This window comes from Cricetulus griseus (assembly GCF_003668045.3).
Source record: "Cricetulus griseus strain 17A/GY chromosome 1 unlocalized genomic scaffold, alternate assembly CriGri-PICRH-1.0 chr1_1, whole genome shotgun sequence".
Classification (NCBI taxonomy): Eukaryota; Metazoa; Chordata; class Mammalia; order Rodentia; family Cricetidae; genus Cricetulus; species Cricetulus griseus.
The window spans coordinates 96204176-96225474 of record NW_023276807.1 but is presented as its reverse complement, the minus strand read 5'-3'; the positions used below and the strand labels follow the sequence as shown (position 1 = coordinate 96225474).

Sequence of the window (21299 nt, the reverse complement as noted above, 5' to 3'; positions counted from 1 at the left end):
ATTGCACAGCCATCATTTGCTTCCTTAAGGTAAGCCCACTGAACCTGCATTCCAGCTGGCCTTATCTATCACTGCTTGATCATGCTCATTAAAATAAAACAATGATTCAATTTTTTCTAAGATCTTCATTGGAAAGAGATGAAATTAAATTTTCTAAGGAAAGGAGGAAACAATTGAATAAAAAAATAAGACAAGTAATTGAATTGTAGGTCCGCGGCTGATTCGATTCTGACACATGGAACTACTAATGAGATGACAGAGCACTCTGCCTCCACACAGCGCCCGCTAACCCACGCAAATCCTGATCATCTGCTTCCCGTCATGGTGTACAGTCTGGTTTTCCCAGAGTGCCCTAGGAACCATGGGCATCACCAGAAATCTGCAGCACACCACCAAGTGCAATATGGTAACATAGTTTTGCTCCTAAACCAGACCCCCCCAAACAAAAAAAGCCAACAAATAAAAAACCTGAGTAAGGAAGTTAAGGTTTTATTCATTTTATCCATTGAACAAAGTCCCCAAGGGGCTGGAAAGTCACATATTAAGGAAATGACAGTGCCAAGGCTCAAACCCCTGTGCTCTTGCTACCTGCTCATGATACCTAGATCTAGGACCACCCAGGTCCAGAACATGCAGAACCATGACAGAACTGTCTGTTCTTCAGGTCTCCTGGGTTGTGGCACTGGGTTAGGGCCCCCCTGGCAAACAGTGTAAAAAAAACGTATTCTGAGATGCTTATCATGGAGGCACTGGGCCACTCTTGCCTGTGACCACTGCTTAGGAAATGGTGTGTGCTGGAAGTTACTGACAAAAGTACATTTAGTTGCATTTTCCTTCAATATACAAGAAGACAACTGAGAAGTTCCCCAGGTCCTGACTCATTTCCCAATGTTCTCTATATCTCAATGTTTGCCTTCTGTCCCCTCTCTTATCCCTGTTTCACTGAAGCCATCTGTAACCACTTGTGGGGATTCTAAAGAGACACTTGTGGGCCTCCCTTTGACCATCAGTCTATTAAAATAGTGGTTCCCCCAAATTAGAATTTCTCCAGGGCCTCTTGCTGGGAGAAGGAAAGGATGCAGTCTAATGCCAGCAGAGGAGAAACTTGAAAGAAATTTCACATAGGTCTAGCAACTTGTCAGATCGCCATGCAGAAGAGAGTGGAGCTGAGTCAATGATGGTCAGTGCTGGGCAGGACCATACCAGGCTGGCCCGGACTACTTAGTTCTGCATGCCTCTTGCCCAGTATTTAAATATAAACCTCATGTAGGATGTCACTGAACCTCTTCATTTGCCCCTCATCCCATTGTGGTCACATTAAGTCTCTCTCTCTCTCTCTCTCTCTTTCTCTCTCTCTCTCTCTCTCTCTCTCTCTCTCTCTCTCTCTCTCTCTCTCTCTCTCTGTGTGTGTGTGTGTGTGTGTGTGTGTGTAGACATGAACATGCCATGGCACTGAGGTTGTTAGGCTTGTGCTGCTAGCGCCTTTATCTGACAAGCCATTTCACTATCTTTCCACCCTACTCCCAATCAGCACACAGTTTCCACTGAACCTGGAGCTCTTGTTTCAGCTGGATGGCTGGCCAGAGAGCACCTGCATCCCCCAGGGCTGTGCTTACATGTTGTATTTTGGGTGTGAATGTTCATTCACTCGGGTCTGGGAGAGAAGTACCAAGGCACCTCAAGGATGATTTTAGCCTTTTCCAGCTGCAGGGTGGCTGGCATTTAGATGAGATCTGCAATTAGATCATCAGGCTTGTACAGTGAGCCCTTTACCCACAAAGCCTTCTTCCTGCCCTCCCCTTGCTTGTCTCTTTAACTGACTCATTAAAGAGGGGTGGCCAAGCCTAGTGTGTTTGGGCTGCCAGGACTCAGTCTCCAACACTAACAACTCTGGTAACGAGGCTTCTGGAGGTGTCTGTGCTACCCTCAGCTCCCGGAAATGATTCTTCATTTTGCTGACCATCAACACCCTTGAGCACAGCTGGGGTTGAGGATTGGATGGAGGCTTGGGGAGAATAGTGAGCTCAAAATTAGGGTATAGAATAGTCCAGACTGGGAGCTATTCTCTACTGAGGCTGATGTACAATAAAATGTGCAGAAAAGAGGTGAGCTCTACTAATGTCCCAGAGCCAAGCATGGATGCCAGTGAGCCTCCCACCCTCCCCAGCCCTGGTCCTCTTCTGCCTCCAGAAGTACCTTTAGTGGACTGTTTCTTCCTCTAATATTATTCATATCTCCCTGTACAAATCCTGTTCAAGGACACAAGAACTCTTGGAAATCTCAGTGCTGCCTACGGAACCGCAATACTCACTTGCAGCAATGGTTGCAGAGGCGGTACCATCGTCACAGTCCTGGAAGACCACCTCTCACAGCCAGCACCTAGCAGCTGGGCTGAGCTGTATGCTCAGCTCCCTGATACTCCCTCTGATGACAATGTCCAAGATTCAAGTCACAAGTCGGCCAATGTGTCTAGTCTCAACGATGAGCACAGGTGAGGGCCAGAAGGCTTCACCCTGCCCATGGTGTGGGTATTCATGTGAAATGAGCCATCCTATGTCCATTTCACAGCTGACCAGCTGCCTACCCCCTAGACCTTCCCCAAGGTGGAGAGACATCCCTTGGCAATGATGGCATGGGAAACCCTGCTGCTTGTGGCAGACAACCCTGAACACAGCTTCTTGTGTTTCCTGCTGGAATTGCCCCGTGACAAAGGGGCAGGACACACACAGAGGACCCCACCACACTCAGCTCTATGGTGACCCCTTTGCTTTGCAAAGCTAGAGTGAAAAGAATTCTGATTTTAAACAGCCTCTCATTGTGTGGCCCTTTTGGAGCAGCCCTGTTGACCTCTGGCCTTTAGCCCACTCACCAAAACAAGGTGAGTATTTCTGAGCCCCCCTCCCCTAGGCTTAGGGAGGACTAGAGACTAAATCTGAACCTATTTACATTCCTTTCCCTGAAGGTGATGAATGGCTTCCCCTCTTGGAGCCAGGCCCCTCCCCACCTCTTTTGTTTGCTACTCTCATGTCAAGAGGTGGGGAATGCACTGAGCATCTTTTAACTGTTTACCAGCAGAAGGGCAAAGATCAGATTACCAGCTTGCGGGCGATTCATCTTTTCTCCCAAATCAAAGCCATGTGGACACAGAGTCTGTGTACATATCAGTCCACTCTGTGCATTCAGCTGGGTCAGGAGAGGCCAGGAGGACCAAGCCCAGGAGGAAGAAAGAAGTAGTAATTAGGCCTGAGTGGGGAGCCAAGGGGGCCGTTCTCCATCTTCACATCAGGACTATTTTTTTTTTTTCTTAAGAAAGTGTCTCCCATTTCTTTGATGTTAGCCTAATTACCAATGCTTTTTTTTCCCCAGGCTTCTGGTCTGAGGGATGTTTTAACTTGAAAGATGTTCCGATGTTCCATATGTAAAATCATATTTCTGACTTCGTCAACATTTATGGCTCTCTCTCTCTCTCTCTCTCTCTCTCTCTCTCTCTCTCTCTCTCTGTGTGTGTGTGTGTGTGTGTGTGTGTGTGTAAGTCAATCGTTGGCAATCTTTCCATCTCATTTTTCTGATTGGCTAGACTGGCTGTCTAGCAATCCTCTTAGAGCCTTCTGATTCCTGTACCCCCAGACTGGCATTATAGATGTGTGCTGCAGGACCTGGTTTTGAATGTGGGACCTGGCTGTCTAAACTCAAGTCTTTATGATTGTGTGACCATAACTTCACCAACTGAGTCATCCCACCAGCCCTAGAAGTTCTTATGTTCTATGAGAGCCTAGGTTCATACTTGTAAGAAAATACACGATCATTCTATGAGACTAAGACAAACAGATGGTCAAAAGTTGGGAGAACCAGTCCACTGACATTCTGATATATACAAAACAGTATGGAATACAACACCAGGATGCCCATGCACCGCCTACAAGATTCTAATATCTTGCCACATGTGTGTTTGTTTCCTAGTAGTTACTAAATAATAATGTACAGAGATCATGGAGCCTTATTGGGTCCTTGTCTTTAAACTGAAGTTTCTAACTGCCAATTGCCATAGAGGATTATATTTTTGTTTCATGTGAATGTATCCAATCCGCAGTGACAGTTCAGTAACAATGCCACTCTGTAGGGAGTTTGTATCCACTGAAGACTGACTGTGCATTTTAATAGTATTAGCAGACCCAGTTATACTCATTTAATTAGCATACAGTATTTTATTTCCTGTACGGCACAGAAGCCAATCATGGTGATGGAGATTATAGATAGCTGCTGCCAAGGTTATGGCAGCTGTGAGATTTCACCCCTACCGGCTCACAGGGCAGGCTACTTCAGCTTCAAGGGTGATGGCATAAGATGCAAGATTCCTGTGCCAGAGACAGGGAACATCATGACTTATTTCAATGAGAGGAAGAGCTTTTACTGTAGGGGACTCTGTAGCCAGCCTGTACCTGGTTCCATATTGGTAATTTCCTACATTATCTTACCACATAAGAAAAGAAGGTATACGTTTATTCTGGAGCCAAATGTAAACAACCACAGTTAGGGAACACAGATTCAGATCTCTATAACTACCATGACCCAATGGTATCAATTTCATGAACTTTTTTATAGTGACAGAGAAAGCAAAGTGATAAATCAACCAACTTTTCAAATACACTTGTGGATACATTAAGTAGGCAGGCTACAGCAAAGCAGGGGAACTCTGTTATAAGCCTTTGATGCTCTCTAACAGTGGTCTTAGCACTTTGATCACCTGAAACAGGGATCTATACATACATTCCAAAGGATTTATCCATTGGTAACAAATGATGTTACATCACATACAAAGGGGGGCAAAACATGGCTATTAAGGGGCTAAAGATACCCCAAGAAAATTTGGCTCTAGACTTGCAATGTTCTAACTCCCCCCACTTCGATGCAGTTGTAGTCAATCAGTCCTGTAGACACAGCTTCCTTCCAGGAATCCTTCACAGTCACAGACAGAGCTGCAGCAGTGTTGACATAAATAAGCTGGTTGCCGAGGTTCAGGGTCCACAGGGGGACCTGGAGGACCCAGAGGCCCTAGCATGAACAGCAAGTCAAGTGATGGAAGAGGTACCAAGTTTGGGGAGCCTGAGTGGTTTGGGCAGGTAGCAGGACACCCTATCCTCTGTTTTCTCCTGGAGTAAGATACAGCTTCACTCTGATTGGCCTCCCCAGGAAAGAGCAGGCAAGGCCTGGTTGTCTCCACCAGGAAGCTGCTGGGAGAGCCAGATCTCTTGGTGCACAGCCACCTGCCATTTGTCCCCTCCCTTCGCGTACATGAGAAGTGCATTTGTGACACACCCCATTGTTTCCCTCAGCAATCTCGGGGCTCTGAATTCCCCTGCTACATCTGGGAGTTTTCTTGCTCCTTCATTTCCCGTCTACCTCTTGTGTTGGAGACCCTTTAATTTGTGATAAGCCGCCAGGTGTTGAGTGACGATGCAGCCATTTACTAAGTGTGTCCTTGATCAATCACAGCTGCGGCAGGCTTGTCATGAGCAGGATTAGCTATTCTTTCGGCCTCTTTCTGCCCTTTGCCTTTTCACATCATTTATCTGGCTACAGATGCGCTTGCTTCTGATTGGCTGAGAGCAGTTCTTTGTAGGTCTAGTACACTAACTCTTCCACAGTTGCCTGGGGTTTTCCACCTCCTAGATCCTTGGTGCTTGTCTTCTCAATTTGCTCATGAGTTCTTGTTTCAGAGGAAAATTGTATATAAGTTTTAATCTTTAATTAAAATATATCATTTCCTCTATCTCTTCTAAATAATTTTTTTATTTCACTGAAATACAATTATATCATTCTCCTTCCTTTCTTCCCTTCATCCTCTCTCATAATCCCCCTCCCCTGTTCCCTTTCAAATTCATGGCCTCTTATTCTTTAATTATTATTGTCATATATATATATATATATGCAAATAAATATGTGAACCTGATTAGGTATATAGTGTTGTTTGTATGTATATATTCTTTTTTAGTATTTATTTTTATTTCATGTGCATTGGTGTTTTTGCTTCTATGTATGCCTGTATGAGTATGTTGGATACCCTGGAACTGGAGTGACAGACAGTTATGAGCTGTCATGTGGGTGCTGAGAATTGAACCCGGGTTATCTGGAATACTGGCCAGTGTTCTTAACCATATCTCCCAAGCCTATATATATATATATCCTTAAAGCTGACCACTTGCTATTGAATAACTGTTTAGGGTGCCCATGCTCCCAGCAAGTTTTAATTGGCTGTAGTTCTTCATCTGGTGGTGAGAGGGCACTGTGAGATTTCCTCATTCACGCTGGCATGTTAACTGGTGTTGTCATTGTTCAGGTCTTATTTCGGCAGCCATATTGTTGTGATCTCATGGGTGCAATCTCCCCGTTGTATTTAGAAATCTCCATATTGCAGCGACTTCTTGGTCTTCTGGCTCTTTCAGTCTTTCTTCACCCACTTCCTTTATGTCTTCTGAGTTTTTGGTAGGTATGAGGGTTGTGTTCTAGATGTATCAACCCCATAGGTGGTGCTCTCTACATTTTGAGTAGTTGTCTCTCTGTAGTGGTCTCCATCTGCTGGGATGAAAGCAAACTTCTTTGATAAGGGGGATGGCCACAACTACCTATGGGTATGAGAATATGTATTCATACTGTAGTTATGCTTATACTGGCGTAGGAAAGTGGCAGTAATAGGTTCTCTTCAGAGGAACATTTTAAATAGTAAAGTTATTTTTAAATTTTTGAGTTGTTTTGTTTCTCATTTAGGAAATTGGTTCCTACCTTTAAATAGTTCCCAAACAATAATTGTTTCCTATTTGTTTTATTTTAAACAAAGCCAACAGTAACGACAACAACAACAACAAACCAGATCAGTCTTACTTTTTAAATGAGGTTTTGAACACTCTAGGAGCTTGAGACCCTGTAGTCTGAGGTGTGATTCTGATTGATTTTGACACGGGAATATGTCTTAGCACCTTTTAGTAGGTGCCCCTCCTTTCCCCCTGTCATATAAAAGATCCCTTTGGTGGAGCACAAATCACTTCCACAGCTGCTTAGGTTACAAGTGGTCAGAGTTTCTGGCCCGGAGTTGGTGGCTCATGCCTTTAATCCCAGCATTTGGGAGGCAGAGGCAGGCTCTGTAAGTTCGAGACCAGCCTGGTCTACAGAGCAGAGTCCCAGGACAACCTCCAAAGCAATATAGAAAAACCCTGTCTCTAAAAACCAAAGGAAAACCAAACCAAATCAAACAAACCAAAACAAAAAGCCCCCAAAACCCCCAAGTGCTCAGAGTTTCTGGACACTGATGCCTGATGTGACATCCTGGAGCACACCCTGCCTGCTCTACCTTAACACAGAGTTTCCCAAGCAGTCACCCTAAAGCATTCACGTCTCTCTTTCATCTCCTTCACGCTACAGTTTCCCTGCAGGGAACTGTAGGGAACATCACAGCAGGGCCAGGTCTTTAGAGATTCATTTTGTGTGTCCTTCGGGGCATTGAGTTACAATGACATTTGTAACCAATGTCCACAAGACCAACTACCCAGGGCTGCTGGCTGCTTTGCCCATCTGTTTCCTCCTGTTGCTCTTTGCACTTCGGAAACACTTGCCATTGCTCCCATTCTGACTATGTTCCCATCTGCTGGCTTTTGCAACTCATTCCTCCTTCCTGCCACTTACCTGGGAGAGCTGTGTAGCTCCTCTGAAGTCCATTCAAAACTCTCTTTACCAAAGGGAGCCTTCTCCACTTACCTCTTCTGATGGACAACTCCTCTTGCTCATGCAATTTTTCTTCCTGATAGCTATCCAGTATATTTTATTTGTTACCTCATGTCCCACCCTCTGGAAGGTAAGCCACTACCAACAAACATCCTGTTGGTTTCCTTCACTGATTTGTTCCCAAAATTGAGAGCAGAGCCACAGAGTAGAATTAGAAACTAGTGCATAGATGAGAAAATGAATGAAGGCATGGGGTTTCTAACTGAGAAAAAGTTACATTTTTTGGCAACTATCTACTGAGTTGAGCTTCAAGCTCTTCCATTTGTTTTCTTTGCAAACCATTTTTTTTTTCTCAGCTATTCCAGGCTCTGTGCTTCTTGTCTTAAGTTTTGAGGAATGCCCCAGATTTCAGAGACTCACTGGTATTTCAGTTAGAAACACATTGACTTAGCACACTAACTTGATGGGCACACGTTATGTAAACACGTAATCTCCATGGATGTCGGTTTTCTCTCATTTTTTTCAATTGTGGTCAGTAAATTCAAAAGTAAACAGCATGCACATCTCCTCATAGATTTACCAGGGTAGTGCAGCTGTTGGCTGCATCCCATAATAACTGCAGTTTTAACTTCTCATGCCCAGTCACTGGTGGGAATATCAGTCATTTTTGGTGTGCTGGTCTTCTAAGGTATTTTGTCAGTTGACTGTCTGTGGTCTGGGGAGGAGAATGAGCAATCATGTCTCCTGTGGTTGAGTACTATTTGAGTTACTGGTCTCTACACATCCCTCTAGTTGATTGTTTTCATCATCTTACAGCATTGGTTTTCTACTTACAGGACAGAGGCAGGGAGCACACACATCCGTTTTCATGGCAATGCTTCTAAGGCTGTGTGGTCAGTTATGATGTTTATTATTGGCTTAGCATAGGCATCCCATTTCCCTCATAACTAGCATGTATGATTTTATTATGAATCAGTGTTGAATTTTATGGATTGCCTTTTTTCTTCATGTGCAATGTAATAGATTAAATTAATCTATTTTTCTCCAAGGAACCATGGTTCCATTTCCAGGATAAACCCACTTTTCATGTCATCATTATAGCCAGCTGAATTGTGTTAGTATTTTCCTTCAGATTTCTGAAATGATGAGCATTAATTAGAAAGATTGTCTTTGTTGTTTGCAGTGCTAGAGACAAAATCCAGGGCTTCATGTGAGCTGGACAGGCTCTCTCCCCTGACAATCGCACAGTCTAGTAAGATTGCTCTTGCATTTTCATTTCCTGTAAGGTACTCCTCCACTTTCTTTGAGGAAGTCAAGATTATTCTAGTTTCATGTAACAAGCTTCTTGCATTTCCCTCCTATTTTAATTTTCCAGAAGCGTTTGTGTAGAATAAAGTTTGAATATCAGCAGGCAGCTGCTCCCTTACATTGAGTACCACTAGATTTCTGATTCTATCTCTTTAATGTTTATGATTTAGATTTCCTATTTGCCTTGAAAAATTGATTGCATGTTTCTAGAAAATGAGAAATTTACTCATCTTTTCATAAGTGTTGCACTCAAGATGATAGTTTTTTTTAAAATTTTTCTTTGCTGGTGGGATGAATTTGTCTTTCGTTTGTTTATCTTTCTTCTTATTGACTTGAGATATTTGTTTCTCTATTAACTCTGTTATAGATTTCTATGCCTTGGCATTCTTTTCAAAACCCCACCTTTAGGTGCTGTCACTCCACTGGTCCAGTTTCACACTTAATTAGCTTTGATGCCTATCTTTGTAATGTCTATATTCTTATGTTGTTTATGGCTATTTTATTTATTTTCCTTTGGGTTTTTGTGTTCAACATTAAAATGCTTTAGTTTCAAACTTTCCCGATTTGTAATAAACACTTTTCAAAATAAAAGTTTTCTATAAATACTACTTGCAATTTGTGATTTAAAAATTTTGCATTATAATTTCCCTATAAATTGAAAGTTATTTCAGTATATTTTAAGTTTGTGGTCTGCAAAGCATCTACCATTGTGCTTTTTGTTTGGGCAGAGAATGAATTCTTGGTAATTCTACACGGTCCATCTGCTTCCAGCAGCACACACACTAAACCAGGCCTTTCAAAACTAGTTAGTAGCCAAGAATATTGGCTTGTCCTCCAAATTTAATAATCTCCTTAGCAAATTCTCATCTGAGAATGTGGGCTTTAAAAATGAGTTCAAACACAGTAGCCTGGCTGACTTCAAAGCTGAGTGTGAGTAACCATTTTATATTGAATTAGTCAAGCCAAGGAGAAAGAGAGAGAGAGAGAGAGAGAGAGAGAGAGAGAGAGAGAGAGAGAGCATTATTAACAACATTCAATTGTTCACTTTACAAAATAGAACTTTATTACAGAAATCTTATATAAATAGACTCTGTTCTGGTCTTGTTCAGTGCATTATTAGATCTAGATGATAACTTGCAGAAGCAGACTCAGCAGGGAGAACAAAGCCTATAAAATAAAATTTCAGGCGTTCCATGTTAGGCAGAGTCAAAAAAACAAAAAACACGGCCATGCTCAGCTCAAACACAACTGGCAAACAAAACACTTAGGAAAAACCAAACTACGAATTGTGACCAGGGTCACAGACTGAAGACACATGGACCTGGATTTTCGCTTTGGCTTCCCGTTTGTTTGTGGGAATTGAACAACTGACAGCTTATTTGAGCCTTAGCTCTTCTGACCTGTAAAATGTGATGCCAGGCAAAGTTGGATGGTAGTGTTGGCTGTGTGCTTGAATACTTGCTTCTCAGCTGGTGGCACTGTTTTGTGTTTGTGGCATCTGCATTACCAAGGCGTACAGTAAAGTGTGGACCTTGGATGACAGAGCCAAGCCCTGGTGTATGACTATTTTTCCTGGCTTCTGGTTTAGCTGCTATCTGGGCAATCAACCATTGCAAGTCAATGCCACTCTGAATGCCTCCCCTCTGGGGTGGACAAAATCCCCTAAAACCATGAGCCCAAATAAACCCTTTGCCTCCTAGTTATGCTGCCCTGTATTATGTCACAGCAATGTGAAAATCAACTAATATGTAAGTGTAAGTGTCTGTATTTAGTTCCCTACCCCTACAAAGGTACCAGGGAGCCTGGTGGTTAACAACTGTATCCCTGAGACAATGTGCCCTGGTCCAGAAGTGTTCCCAGTTTATAGCCCAGTTTATCTCTTTTCTCAGTCTTAAAAGGAGATAATATACAACCTACTTCACTGGGCTTTTGTAAAGATTAATTAAGATCTCAAAGAACTTAGAAAAATGTTTTACTTCTAGTAAGTAATTATACATATATGAGAGAGAGAGAGAGAGAGAGAGAGCGCACTAATGTAAACTGTGAAAAGAAAACTGTCTCCATAAAAGTTCATATTCTTATCTTAAAAGAATTTTCAAAATTGGGCAGTTCTGCTGTTTTGTGGGGGTATGGGCACAGAGTTCCAAGGAGCATAATAGTTACCATTTTACTCAGCACTCATGCAATGCAATTCTGGGAAAGCAGTGGATACAGAAGGACTTGAGGCCCAGGGTAGTATCTTTGCTTGTGAAGGAGACATAATCCATTGCCTGGAGATGGAGGCCAAGGATTGATGCTGTCTAAGCTCCCTTACTGGACAGTGGAGCAGGAAGGAGTACAGTCTCACTGGGCCAGCCTAGTCCACTTGGAGGCACCCCCTGCTTCCAAGGCAGTCTTTAAGGTAGCCCCTGCTTTCAAGTTTCCCCGGCATGTGTTGTAGACCAATTCAACCATCATAGTGTCACCATGAAATAGTCCTAACCCAGAGCCATTATCTTCCAAAACTACAGATGGTCTGTCTTTCCCTGGTCTTGGAGCTAAAAATTAATGCATATAGCAACATGACCCCTTAGACTAGAGTCTTACAGAAACAACCAAAGATTAGATCTAAGCTGCACATACCGACTGATCAGTTGGGTAAATATGTGAACAGTTAATTCCCTTTTAGAGAAAGTGGTCAAGTCATCAGCAAGCATACTCGAATGTTCATCCTCAGTGATCCCCAAAGAGTGTGGATTTCAGTAGTAGTCTGGGTGGATTGTCACAGACTGACCAAGATGGGAGAGAACCCTCAGTGTGGGCCAGTGACTACTGGAGGAGAAACTGTCTCCCAGGAGGCTGCAGGAACTAGGAGAAAATGATCCAGGAGACAGTTGAGACCCCAGTCTGCCTCATTCACAGGATTGCAAGCAGGCTTTTCTTCAGCCAGCAGCTCTGAGGGTGTAGGACCAGGCGAAGGTCTCTACCACATCCATCTTCTGCTCTGTTCCACAAGCATGCGCGGTCCCTGGCCTGTGCTACTAGGATTGGCAGGATTATTACATCTTAATAAATGGCTTTCAGATAAAACTGGAGTAACAGATTCCAGATTTACTTCCTTGCCCAAATTGGGAGGAGGAGGAGGAGGAGGAGGAGGAGGAGGGAGGAGGAGGAGGAGGAGAAGAGGGAGAGAGAGAGAAGAAAGAAGAAGAAGAAGAAGAAGAAGAAGAAGAAGAAGAAGAAGAAGAAGAAGAAGAAGAAGAAGAAGAAGAAGAAGAAGAAGAAGAAGAAGAAGAAGAAGAAGAAGAAGAAGAAGAAGAAGAAGAAGAAGAAGAAGAAGAAGAAGAAGAAAGACTAAAGCAGATTAGATTGCAGGTCAGGCCAGTCTTTGGTTTGCTTTTTACTGATTCTGTAGTAAACAGCATATAAGTCTGTTTATTTTTATTTACTGCTAAGTTAGCATACCAAGTGATGGGTTTCATTATGGCCTTTTCACACATACTCATCATTGTGCTTTGTTCCTAACACTTCTCCTGCCATCTCCTTTCATCTCCTTTGTCCCATTCTTGCCTGATTTCTTCTCACCAACCATTCCTTCTTCTCCGCATTGCATAACTTCCATTACTCTCTCTTTTTCCTCACACCCTACTCCCTTAAAGTTGTTTCCACTTCATGGTCCCCTTTCTAATTTCCTGGTATCCCCCAACACACAGACAGACAGACAGACAGACAGACAGACAGACAGACAGACAGACACACCCCTATATTCTGCATATGAGAGGGAGAAATGTAGTATTTGTCTAAGTCTGGCTTATTTTGATTAATGTGATGATATCCAGTTCCATCCAGTTTCCTGTGAGTGTTATGTCTTCCTGAGTGCCACCATTTCATACTTTTATAATTTCATTGTCCACATGCTCCACACTTTCTCTATCATCTATTCACCTGGAGATGGCTGGTTCCACTTTCTAGTTACTGTGTGTAGTGCAGCAGTAAACACGGACAGGCAAGTGCCTCTGTGGTAAATTGACTCAGAGTCCTCAAAGTCCCTAACTGAGCATGCTTGGATCACATGGTCGTTCTAGTTTCAGATGTTTGAGAAACTTTCACACCGACTTCCATACTGACCCCTCAAGTTTCTGTTCCCACCAGCACTGTATAATGGTTTCTTATGTTCCATATCTTGTCAGCATTTCTTGTCCATTTTGCTTGATGAGCCATAGGGAGGAATCTTAAAGCAGTTTTCATTTGCCTTTTCCTGATGGCTAAGACTGGAGACCACTTTTCCACATGTCTGGTTTTTATGCCAGTCCCATACAACTGTTGTTACTGTTGCCCTGTAAGTAAGAAGTGAAATCAGGTTTCTGTTTTTGATCAGGTTTGTGTTGGCTATCCAGGGATTTCTGTGCTTCAATACTAATTTTAGCATTTTTTTTTCTAATTCTGAGAAGTGTGGTATTGAGTTTTGACAGGGATTTCCCTAGATCTATAACTATACTTTTGGTCAAATAGCTATTTTTACATTATTTCTTCTAGTTCATGGTCAAGTGTATTCTTTATGCTTCTAGTGTCTCCAGCTTCTTTCTTCAGTATCCTAAAGCTTCACAGGGAAGGAAGTCTTTCACCTCCTTTGTTTTTTCTTTTTTCTTTTCTTTTCTTTTTTTTTGTTTTTTTTTTTTGTTTGTTTGTTTTTTGTTTTTTGAGACAGGGTTTCTCTGTGGCTTTGGAGTCTGTCCTGGAACTAGCTCTTGTAGACCAGGCTGGTCTTGAACTCACAGAGATCCACCTGTCTCTGCCTCCCGAGTGCTGGGATTAAAGGCGTGTGCCACCAACGCCCGGCTCTTTCACCTCCTTTGTTATGTCTATTGTGGCGCGTTTTGTTCATTTTACCTGCAGCTGCTGAGTTTTCCTTTATTTCTTTACTGAGTTTTGTGTATTGACTCTGTATTATGCTGATTGCTGTGATCGTGTTCTGCCGAGTTATCAGTGTTACTTAAGTATAAGGTCATGTTCATCTGCAAAGATAGGTAATTTCTCACAACCCAGGGCTGTGGCAGGCTGAAGTCAGTTGTTTTCTGTCCTTAGTCTTCCAGGGGGTAGGGTTATCTCCCTGGCTTATGTCTGGTTGGTGGGCTTTGCACTGCTGACTCATTTGCCTGTCTCACTAAAGCCTGAAGTTGGATTTGGGGCTTGTGAAGGCTCTACTCATCATGTCACCTGGCTTTTTCTTGGTGCTTTTCACTTGTTGGAGTCTATTGTCACCTTGCGGATTCCAAAGCTCTTAATTTTTTCCTTTTTGGAATACTCTGTTCTTTTTTAGAATTGATTTTTCCCTTTAACCAGGTCATGTGGAAGTAGTTTATAATCTACCAGCTTACACAGAAGGTCTCTAGATCTTGTGTTTTTAAAAGTGCTTTTGTTTTTATCTGATTTTGTTTACACTTTTATTTTCCTTCTTGGGCAGTTGTTTCCCTTCTTCCTTCTCCTCCCCTCCTTCTGCCTCTTCCTTTAAATATTTTGGTCTTTCCTCTCCCTTTTCATATCATTTTTCTCTTTCTATTTTGACTTTACTTAACTTTTTCTCCTTTCCCCATTTCTTCCTTTATTTCACTCATGTAATATCTCTACATTCACCCTTAATACTTTTCAACTCCACATTGCTCTACATTATCTTTTCCAGTTCGTGTTTTTGGTCAATAGTGGTATATTAATGGGATTTAATTTATTACTACTCTGCCTCCCCTTAAATGTTCATCCTCACTCTTATTTGATTATAAATGTGATTGTGTATCTTGTTAGGCTTGGTGTTACTCTTTCCTCCTCCTTGAGTGGCATTGGGGATTGAGCTTTTAATTGTAGGCAGCTCTATAAGATCCCCAGATGTGCAAATTGCAACACAGAAATGCATAAAAACAGATAAGAAGCAAGGCAACACGGGTCCTTCAACACACTGCTACTCCTCAACAACTGAATTCAGAGTTTGTGCAATGGATAGTGTTAAAGGAAGAATTAAAATATTTTAAAGACGACAATGACATCAGTGAAATACAAACAAGCAGATCAAGGGAGTAAGGAAATTGCCTCAAGACATGAAAAAGAAAGTCAGAAATGTCGGACAAAGTCAGAAACACATATAAGAAAGTCAGTAAGGAAATTAAGATTTTGAAAAAAAGGGACCCAAATAGAAATACTGGAAATGAAATATATTTCAACTAATTAAAAACAAACAAAAACAAAACCACCTCCTCAATGGACTGGCTCCAGCAGAAGAAAGTGATGGAGGGAAAAAGAATGGACTGTGGCATTCAAACATCAATGAAGAAAAGAGTTTATAGTATCTGTGAATTGGGTACAACCAGAGACAAACTTAAGAATTCACAGAATGGAGAGAATGGAGATAAAAATGAAAGGCATATAAAATTCCTGTAGCAGTAATCTCCTAAATCCAGGCAAAGAGCTGGATATTTAAGCAGAAGAAGCATTTAGAACCTCAAATGGATCTTCCAGAGAAGGATCTCTCTACTACATTATAGTCAAGATGAGAGAAGGAGAGAAGGAGAATATTAAAATCTATAAAGAAAAATGCCAACTAACAAAGGCACATACATGAGAATACCATCAGTTGCTCATTAGCAACCCTAAGAGCCAGGAAATAGTTCAAGGGATGAATGTAAATAGCTGTCCACCAAGATTGCTATGTCCAGCAAAGCTGTCTCTTAAAATATATGGAGGAATCAGGATAGTACAAGAGAAGCACAGACTAAATCAGTTCATGACTGCCAATTTAAAGGAACAGCATACACAGTTAACAACATACACGGTGGACAGCATAAATAGTGGACAGTATACACGGTGGACAGCACACATGGTGGACAGCTTACACAGTTAACAGTATACACAATTAACAGCATACACAGTGGATGGCATACATGGTGAGCAGCATACATGGTGGAGGAAGGAAGACAGCCTTACTTTGAGAGTATCAACAGAATAAACTTCATGAGGGGAACAGATGAATACAGGAGAATCAAGAAAGAATCCATTGCACCTAATCAGCAAACCAGCCAATCCATGATATAGGGAAGAAAAGGGGAAAAATCCAACCCAGAAATAAATAACCAACAAGACACAAGAATTAATGAGCCCTTCTCAATAATATTCCTAAATGTGAATGGTCTTAACTCTCTGGATATATTCATACATAATTATATCCAGAATTTCATCAGAAATTAACCCCTTAACTTGTGGATCTATATAAATTCTAAAACCTCATAAATCATGTCCTAAAGAACTATGTCCAATTAAAAAGTCATATAGTGTAGAAAATAGTAGTAATGTATTTATTTTTCACTCGAAAAATTAAAAAAGAACTGCTTTGTGATAGGAATGTGGAAGAGTTTGGAGCTGCAGATTAGAAAAGACAGAATGACTGGAGAAAAAAAAGTCAATGTAATGATGCCTAACGATATTCTGCTATACTTAGGACAATATATGGTGGACAGCATACACAGTTAACAGCATACACAGTTAACAGCATACATGGTATTGTGGAAGTGAAAGCCAGGCTCATGGACCTTCAGAGGGAAACAAGGACTCTATTGAAAATCAAGAGAGGCCACTGTGCTACACTCTGGCAAAGAATCTAGCTACACACTGCTTGTGTTCTACCATTTGAGTGAAACTGAATTCAAAACTAATTGATGGAGGAAATTCAAAACAGTGTACATAGTATTTGGGCTGTGGAATGGTTGCTGCTCAATTTGTTCTAATCTGCAGCTCCAAACTCTTCCACATTCCTATCACAAAGCAGTTCTTTTTTAATTTTTCGAGTGAAAAATAAATACATTAAATACATTACTACTATTTTCTATACTATATGACTTTTTAATTGGACATAGTTCTTTAGGACATGATTTATGAGGTTTTAGAATTTATATAGATCCACAAGTGAGAATTCAAAGCAAAAATCAGAGCAGAAAGACATGAGTGATATGCATTTGTCCAAGAAAAAAGTATGAGTATATTTAAGGTTTTAGAGCAGGTGAGTACTGACAAAGGCACTATGATTATTAAAGAGAATAATCCTCTTGAAGAGAAACAGTTTACTTTGTACTGGGATACTAGCAAAGGAGCCTTGATGGCTGATCTCACACTTGGAAAACTTCGGCTGTAATCTAAATATTTATATTTACAAATATTTATATTTAAAGAGAGTTCCTGAGAAGATGGAGCCTCTAGGACACACCAGCTTAAATATGACTATCTATCGGAGGAAGTACATTCCCTGCCCAAACAGGCAGTTTAGTGGCTGCTGTAGCTGTGGCCCCAGGGAACCAAGCCATGACTCAAACTGGAAACACAGCTTGGCGTTTGTTGTTCACATGGGGTTGGCTTTGGAGATATGCAGAATGTAAGAGTTACAGGGTCATCCAGACTTGTGATAAGGCTTCAGGAAAAGCTGGCAAGGCCAGGCGATATATAGCAAGGTCAGAGTCCCTTCAGAGAGGTCATCATGTAAAGCCTTAGAGGTGAAACCCAAATTGCAGTGTGTATCCCAGGATGTTGGAGATGTCAGAAACATGGGACACTGTCAAGATACCAGGGAGACCCAGTCCAAGAGAGAGCCAATGTGTGTTATTAGAAGAAGGATGTAGGTACAGGCCTGTTGGAGGCTAGCTGATGTCATCACAAATGCTAGGTGCTGAATGAAGCTATAAGGCTTGGTGTTTGTCCTGCTGGGTTTTCCTCTTTGACTCTTTCTTTTGTTGTGCCCTCACTCCTCCCCCTCACCCCTGGAATGGGAATGCTTACTTTGTGTCATTGAAGATCTTTATAATTTGTATTCTACTTTGAGCAGCTAGAACGCAAGGTTTATCTGTGCTCAATGTGTGTCAGTCTGCAATAGGAGACTGACATTGGAGATGTCTGCAATAGGAGATGACATTGCTAATTTGTAGATCCATGTCTTCCAAGAATTTCATGTTCAGGATTGGCCCCTGTGTTGCAAAGGTAGTCTTTGACCCTGTGGAACTCACAGGACTCAGCCCTTCCCCTGATTTCTAAGACTTTTGTCTTCTTAGAAGCAGACCAACCCTGAATGCAATACAAGACTTAATGTTTGGGGAAGAATTTTACCAAATAACAGTGACCTAATTTTAACAACAACAATAACAAAAAATGTTGATGAACAAGGTCTTCTCAAGCAATGAAATCAGGACTTGTTGTACTGTGGAGAGAATCTTGAGTCTTTGAAAACATATTCTTTCCTAGCCTGAGGTCAATGAAGAACCCAAGAGAACCCAAAATAGACCATGGTCTTGCCCCTGCACAAATGTTTCCATTTATTTTTGGGATCCATTGGCAAATGTGCATCCAAAGGAATGGGAATTAGACCTTGTTGACAGTAGACATTTTGCTGATGTTTTTCTAGCAAGGCAGATGGGGTACATGTTTTGTCCAGGAGCACGCATCAAGGCAAATCATGGTGGCAGTGTGTGCTGATAACACAGATCTCTGCAGCCACTGTCTGGCTGCTTGCTATGCCAATGTATCTACGGGATGCAATCTGCCTAAACACTGCTGAGTGTTTTATGGCAAAAAATAAGCTGAAATGCATATTGTGCTTTTAAGGAGTAAGCTGTTGACTCACTCAACCATAACATCACTGAAAGTGGCTCACAGTTCAAGCACCTCGTATCTCTGTGTGGGGAAGGAGGGGTGGTCAGCTTGTCCTAGACACACATCCTGCCTGTGTGTGGGGAGGAAACACTATTGACGAATACAGACACATTACAGTGAACTTGTAGAATCCAGGGTTCTGAAGCTTCCAAAATGACTTCAGCTTACAGAATCTGAAAGAGCAAAGCCTCCTCCCCTCATCCACCTACATAAGAGCTTGGTAGCACAGAAACACATGTTTCAGGGTCATGGGTGAAGTTGGGCTCTCATGGGGTGGAAACAAGAGCAGCTCAAGGATGGCTAGCAGCTGCTTTGGCTCAGCAGGCGTCTTGTGTGGAGTGTTCACCTTGCAAACACAGCCAGGGAAAAGATGGCCAGGAGCTGGAGAAATCTGATGTCTAGGACGGTCTTGTCTTTACTATCATTCTCTTGTCTGCTGGGAAAATCACAAATATTTTAAATTAATTTATCAGATAACACAAAGCCCTTGCTACCAATACTTCTTGCTGGCACTAGACAGGGATAGCTCTTTTCAGCATCTACATGAGAACTTGGAACCATTTGTTACTCCAGTTCTGGGGATCGGATGCCCGCTTCTGGCCTCTGTGGATACAACACACACACACACACACACACACACACACACACACACACACACACCGGGGGGGGGGAGAGAGAGAGAGAGAGAGAGAGAGAGAGAGAGAGAGAGAGAGAGAGAGAGAGAGAGAGAGAGAGAGGCACACACATATATAATAAAAATTTAAAAAGTGTGTTGGTCACATTTGTGTGAGTTTACTTCTGGGGCCTGCTCTGAGACCTGTGTCTTCCCCCTCTGCCAGTGTCACATAGTATCCATTTCTGTAAAGTACAGCTCCTTCCTGTGCTGGGCACCAAATTCCTCTCTCTTGATGATTCAGCATCCAAGGAACCAGCTACCTGTAAAAGCCACCAATTGTGTCACCCCGGTTTTGAAACAGGAGACTTGGGCCCTGTAGGGCGAAGGGTGTTGCTGTGTGTTTCAAAGGTCAGCTCACATTCCTGAGCTTCCTGATCTAGTTTTCCTGCTCTTTCCAGGCAGTAGGACTAGGTTAATGGGAAAAATGTCATGAGTTTTTGCAGATTCAAGAAGAGACTGCAAGAAAGAAGTCACATGACCACATGTGTCTGGAAAACTAGTCAACTCACGCCTTCTATAAAGGAAGACCTTCTAAGGCCACTAGTAGATCAAGGCCAAGGGCTAGAGCCTTCATAATTTTGACTAGTTCTATTGTAAGGAAAATCTACAGTAGTGAGAGAAGCCAAGGAGACTGTTAGCCAAAATAGGTTTGTACAACTTCATTTTACATTTTCCCAAACTCTGAAAAAGTGGATAAAATAATCATGGCAACATCATAGTGACTGGTAACGTGTGGCTGTGGGATTTTGAGGCCCTTGAATACTCTCTAGCAACCACACAATGCTTAGGAAAAAGAGCACTATGTTCCTATTTAAAAATGTCTTTTAAGTGAAAGGAATTAATCTTTGGGTATTGCCCAGTCTTATCCAGGGAAAAACAAAACAAAAGTACTAGGATGGAGAAACCCACAGGAACAGGTGACCTGAACAAGAGAGAGCACATCGACCCCAGATGCTGTCCAGGAGGCCTGTACAAGACTGATCCAGACCCCTGAACATAGATGTCAATAAGGAGGCCTATGCATTCCAGGGAGCCTCTGGTAGTGGATTAGTATTTTTCCCTGGTGCAAGAAGGGACTTTGAGAGCCCATCCCATATGAAGGGATACACTCTGACCCTGGACACATGGGGAAGGGCCCAGGATCAGCAAAGGAAGACTTGGTGGACTTTGCAGAGCCCCCCCCGTTGAGGGCCCTACCCTGCCTGGGGAGTGGTGGGTGGATGGGGTGGGGGTGGGCTGGGAGTGGGGGAGGAAGTTTGGGGGTGAGGGGAGGGAGAGGGAGAAGGGACTTGAAATAAGCTTGTTCCCTAACTAGAACTAAAATAAATAAATAAATAAAAAATAAAGAAAAAAAAAAAGAAAACAACAACAACAAACTCAAAACTGAGATGATCAACTTTTCATATCATCAAGTACTAGGGCCCAAATATCATTTTCTGTCTAAAAAAATTGTGTGTATATATGTGTCTGAGTGTACATATATGTGTGTGAGTGTGTATGTGTGAATGTGGTGGTATTTTGTTTGTGATCTAACAAATAAAGCTTGCCTGAAGATCAGAGTGAGGAGCTAGCCACACTAGTTAGCTATAGACAGACACCTAACAGTAGTGGCTCACACCTTTAATCCCAGCACTGGGGAAGCAGAGGCAGGTGGATGTCTCCCTGAACTACATGAGATTGATCCAGTCTAAAAGAGAAACACATAGCCAGTTGGTAATGACTAATTCCAACACCAGGGAAGTGGAGACAGGAGTGATATGGCTGGGCGGAGAGAGGAATATAAGGCAGAAGGAGACAGAAGCTCAAATTGCATTTAGTCTGAGGATTCATTGAGACAGGATTGCCCCCTTGGTCTGAGGATACAGTAGAGGTAAGAGGTCTCTCTAGTGTCTGGCTCCTTTACTTCTCTGACCTTTCAGAATTTACCCCAGTATCTGACTCC

The 21299-nt window shown here is 42.2% G+C and overlaps 1 protein-coding gene across 1 annotated transcript in view; it reads right to left on the bottom strand.

Moving 5' to 3' along the window:
* Positions 1–4872: 4872 nt before the first annotated feature.
* The window catches only part of Pkd1l1 (polycystin 1 like 1, transient receptor potential channel interacting), a 133418-nt gene continuing 116991 nt past the window's right edge, over positions 4873–21299 (bottom strand). Inside the window, exon 51 of the mRNA XM_035453022.1 lies at positions 4873–5052. Coding sequence (XP_035308913.1) covers positions 4873–5052 — 180 coding nt within the window. The remainder of the gene's footprint in view (positions 5053–21299) is intronic.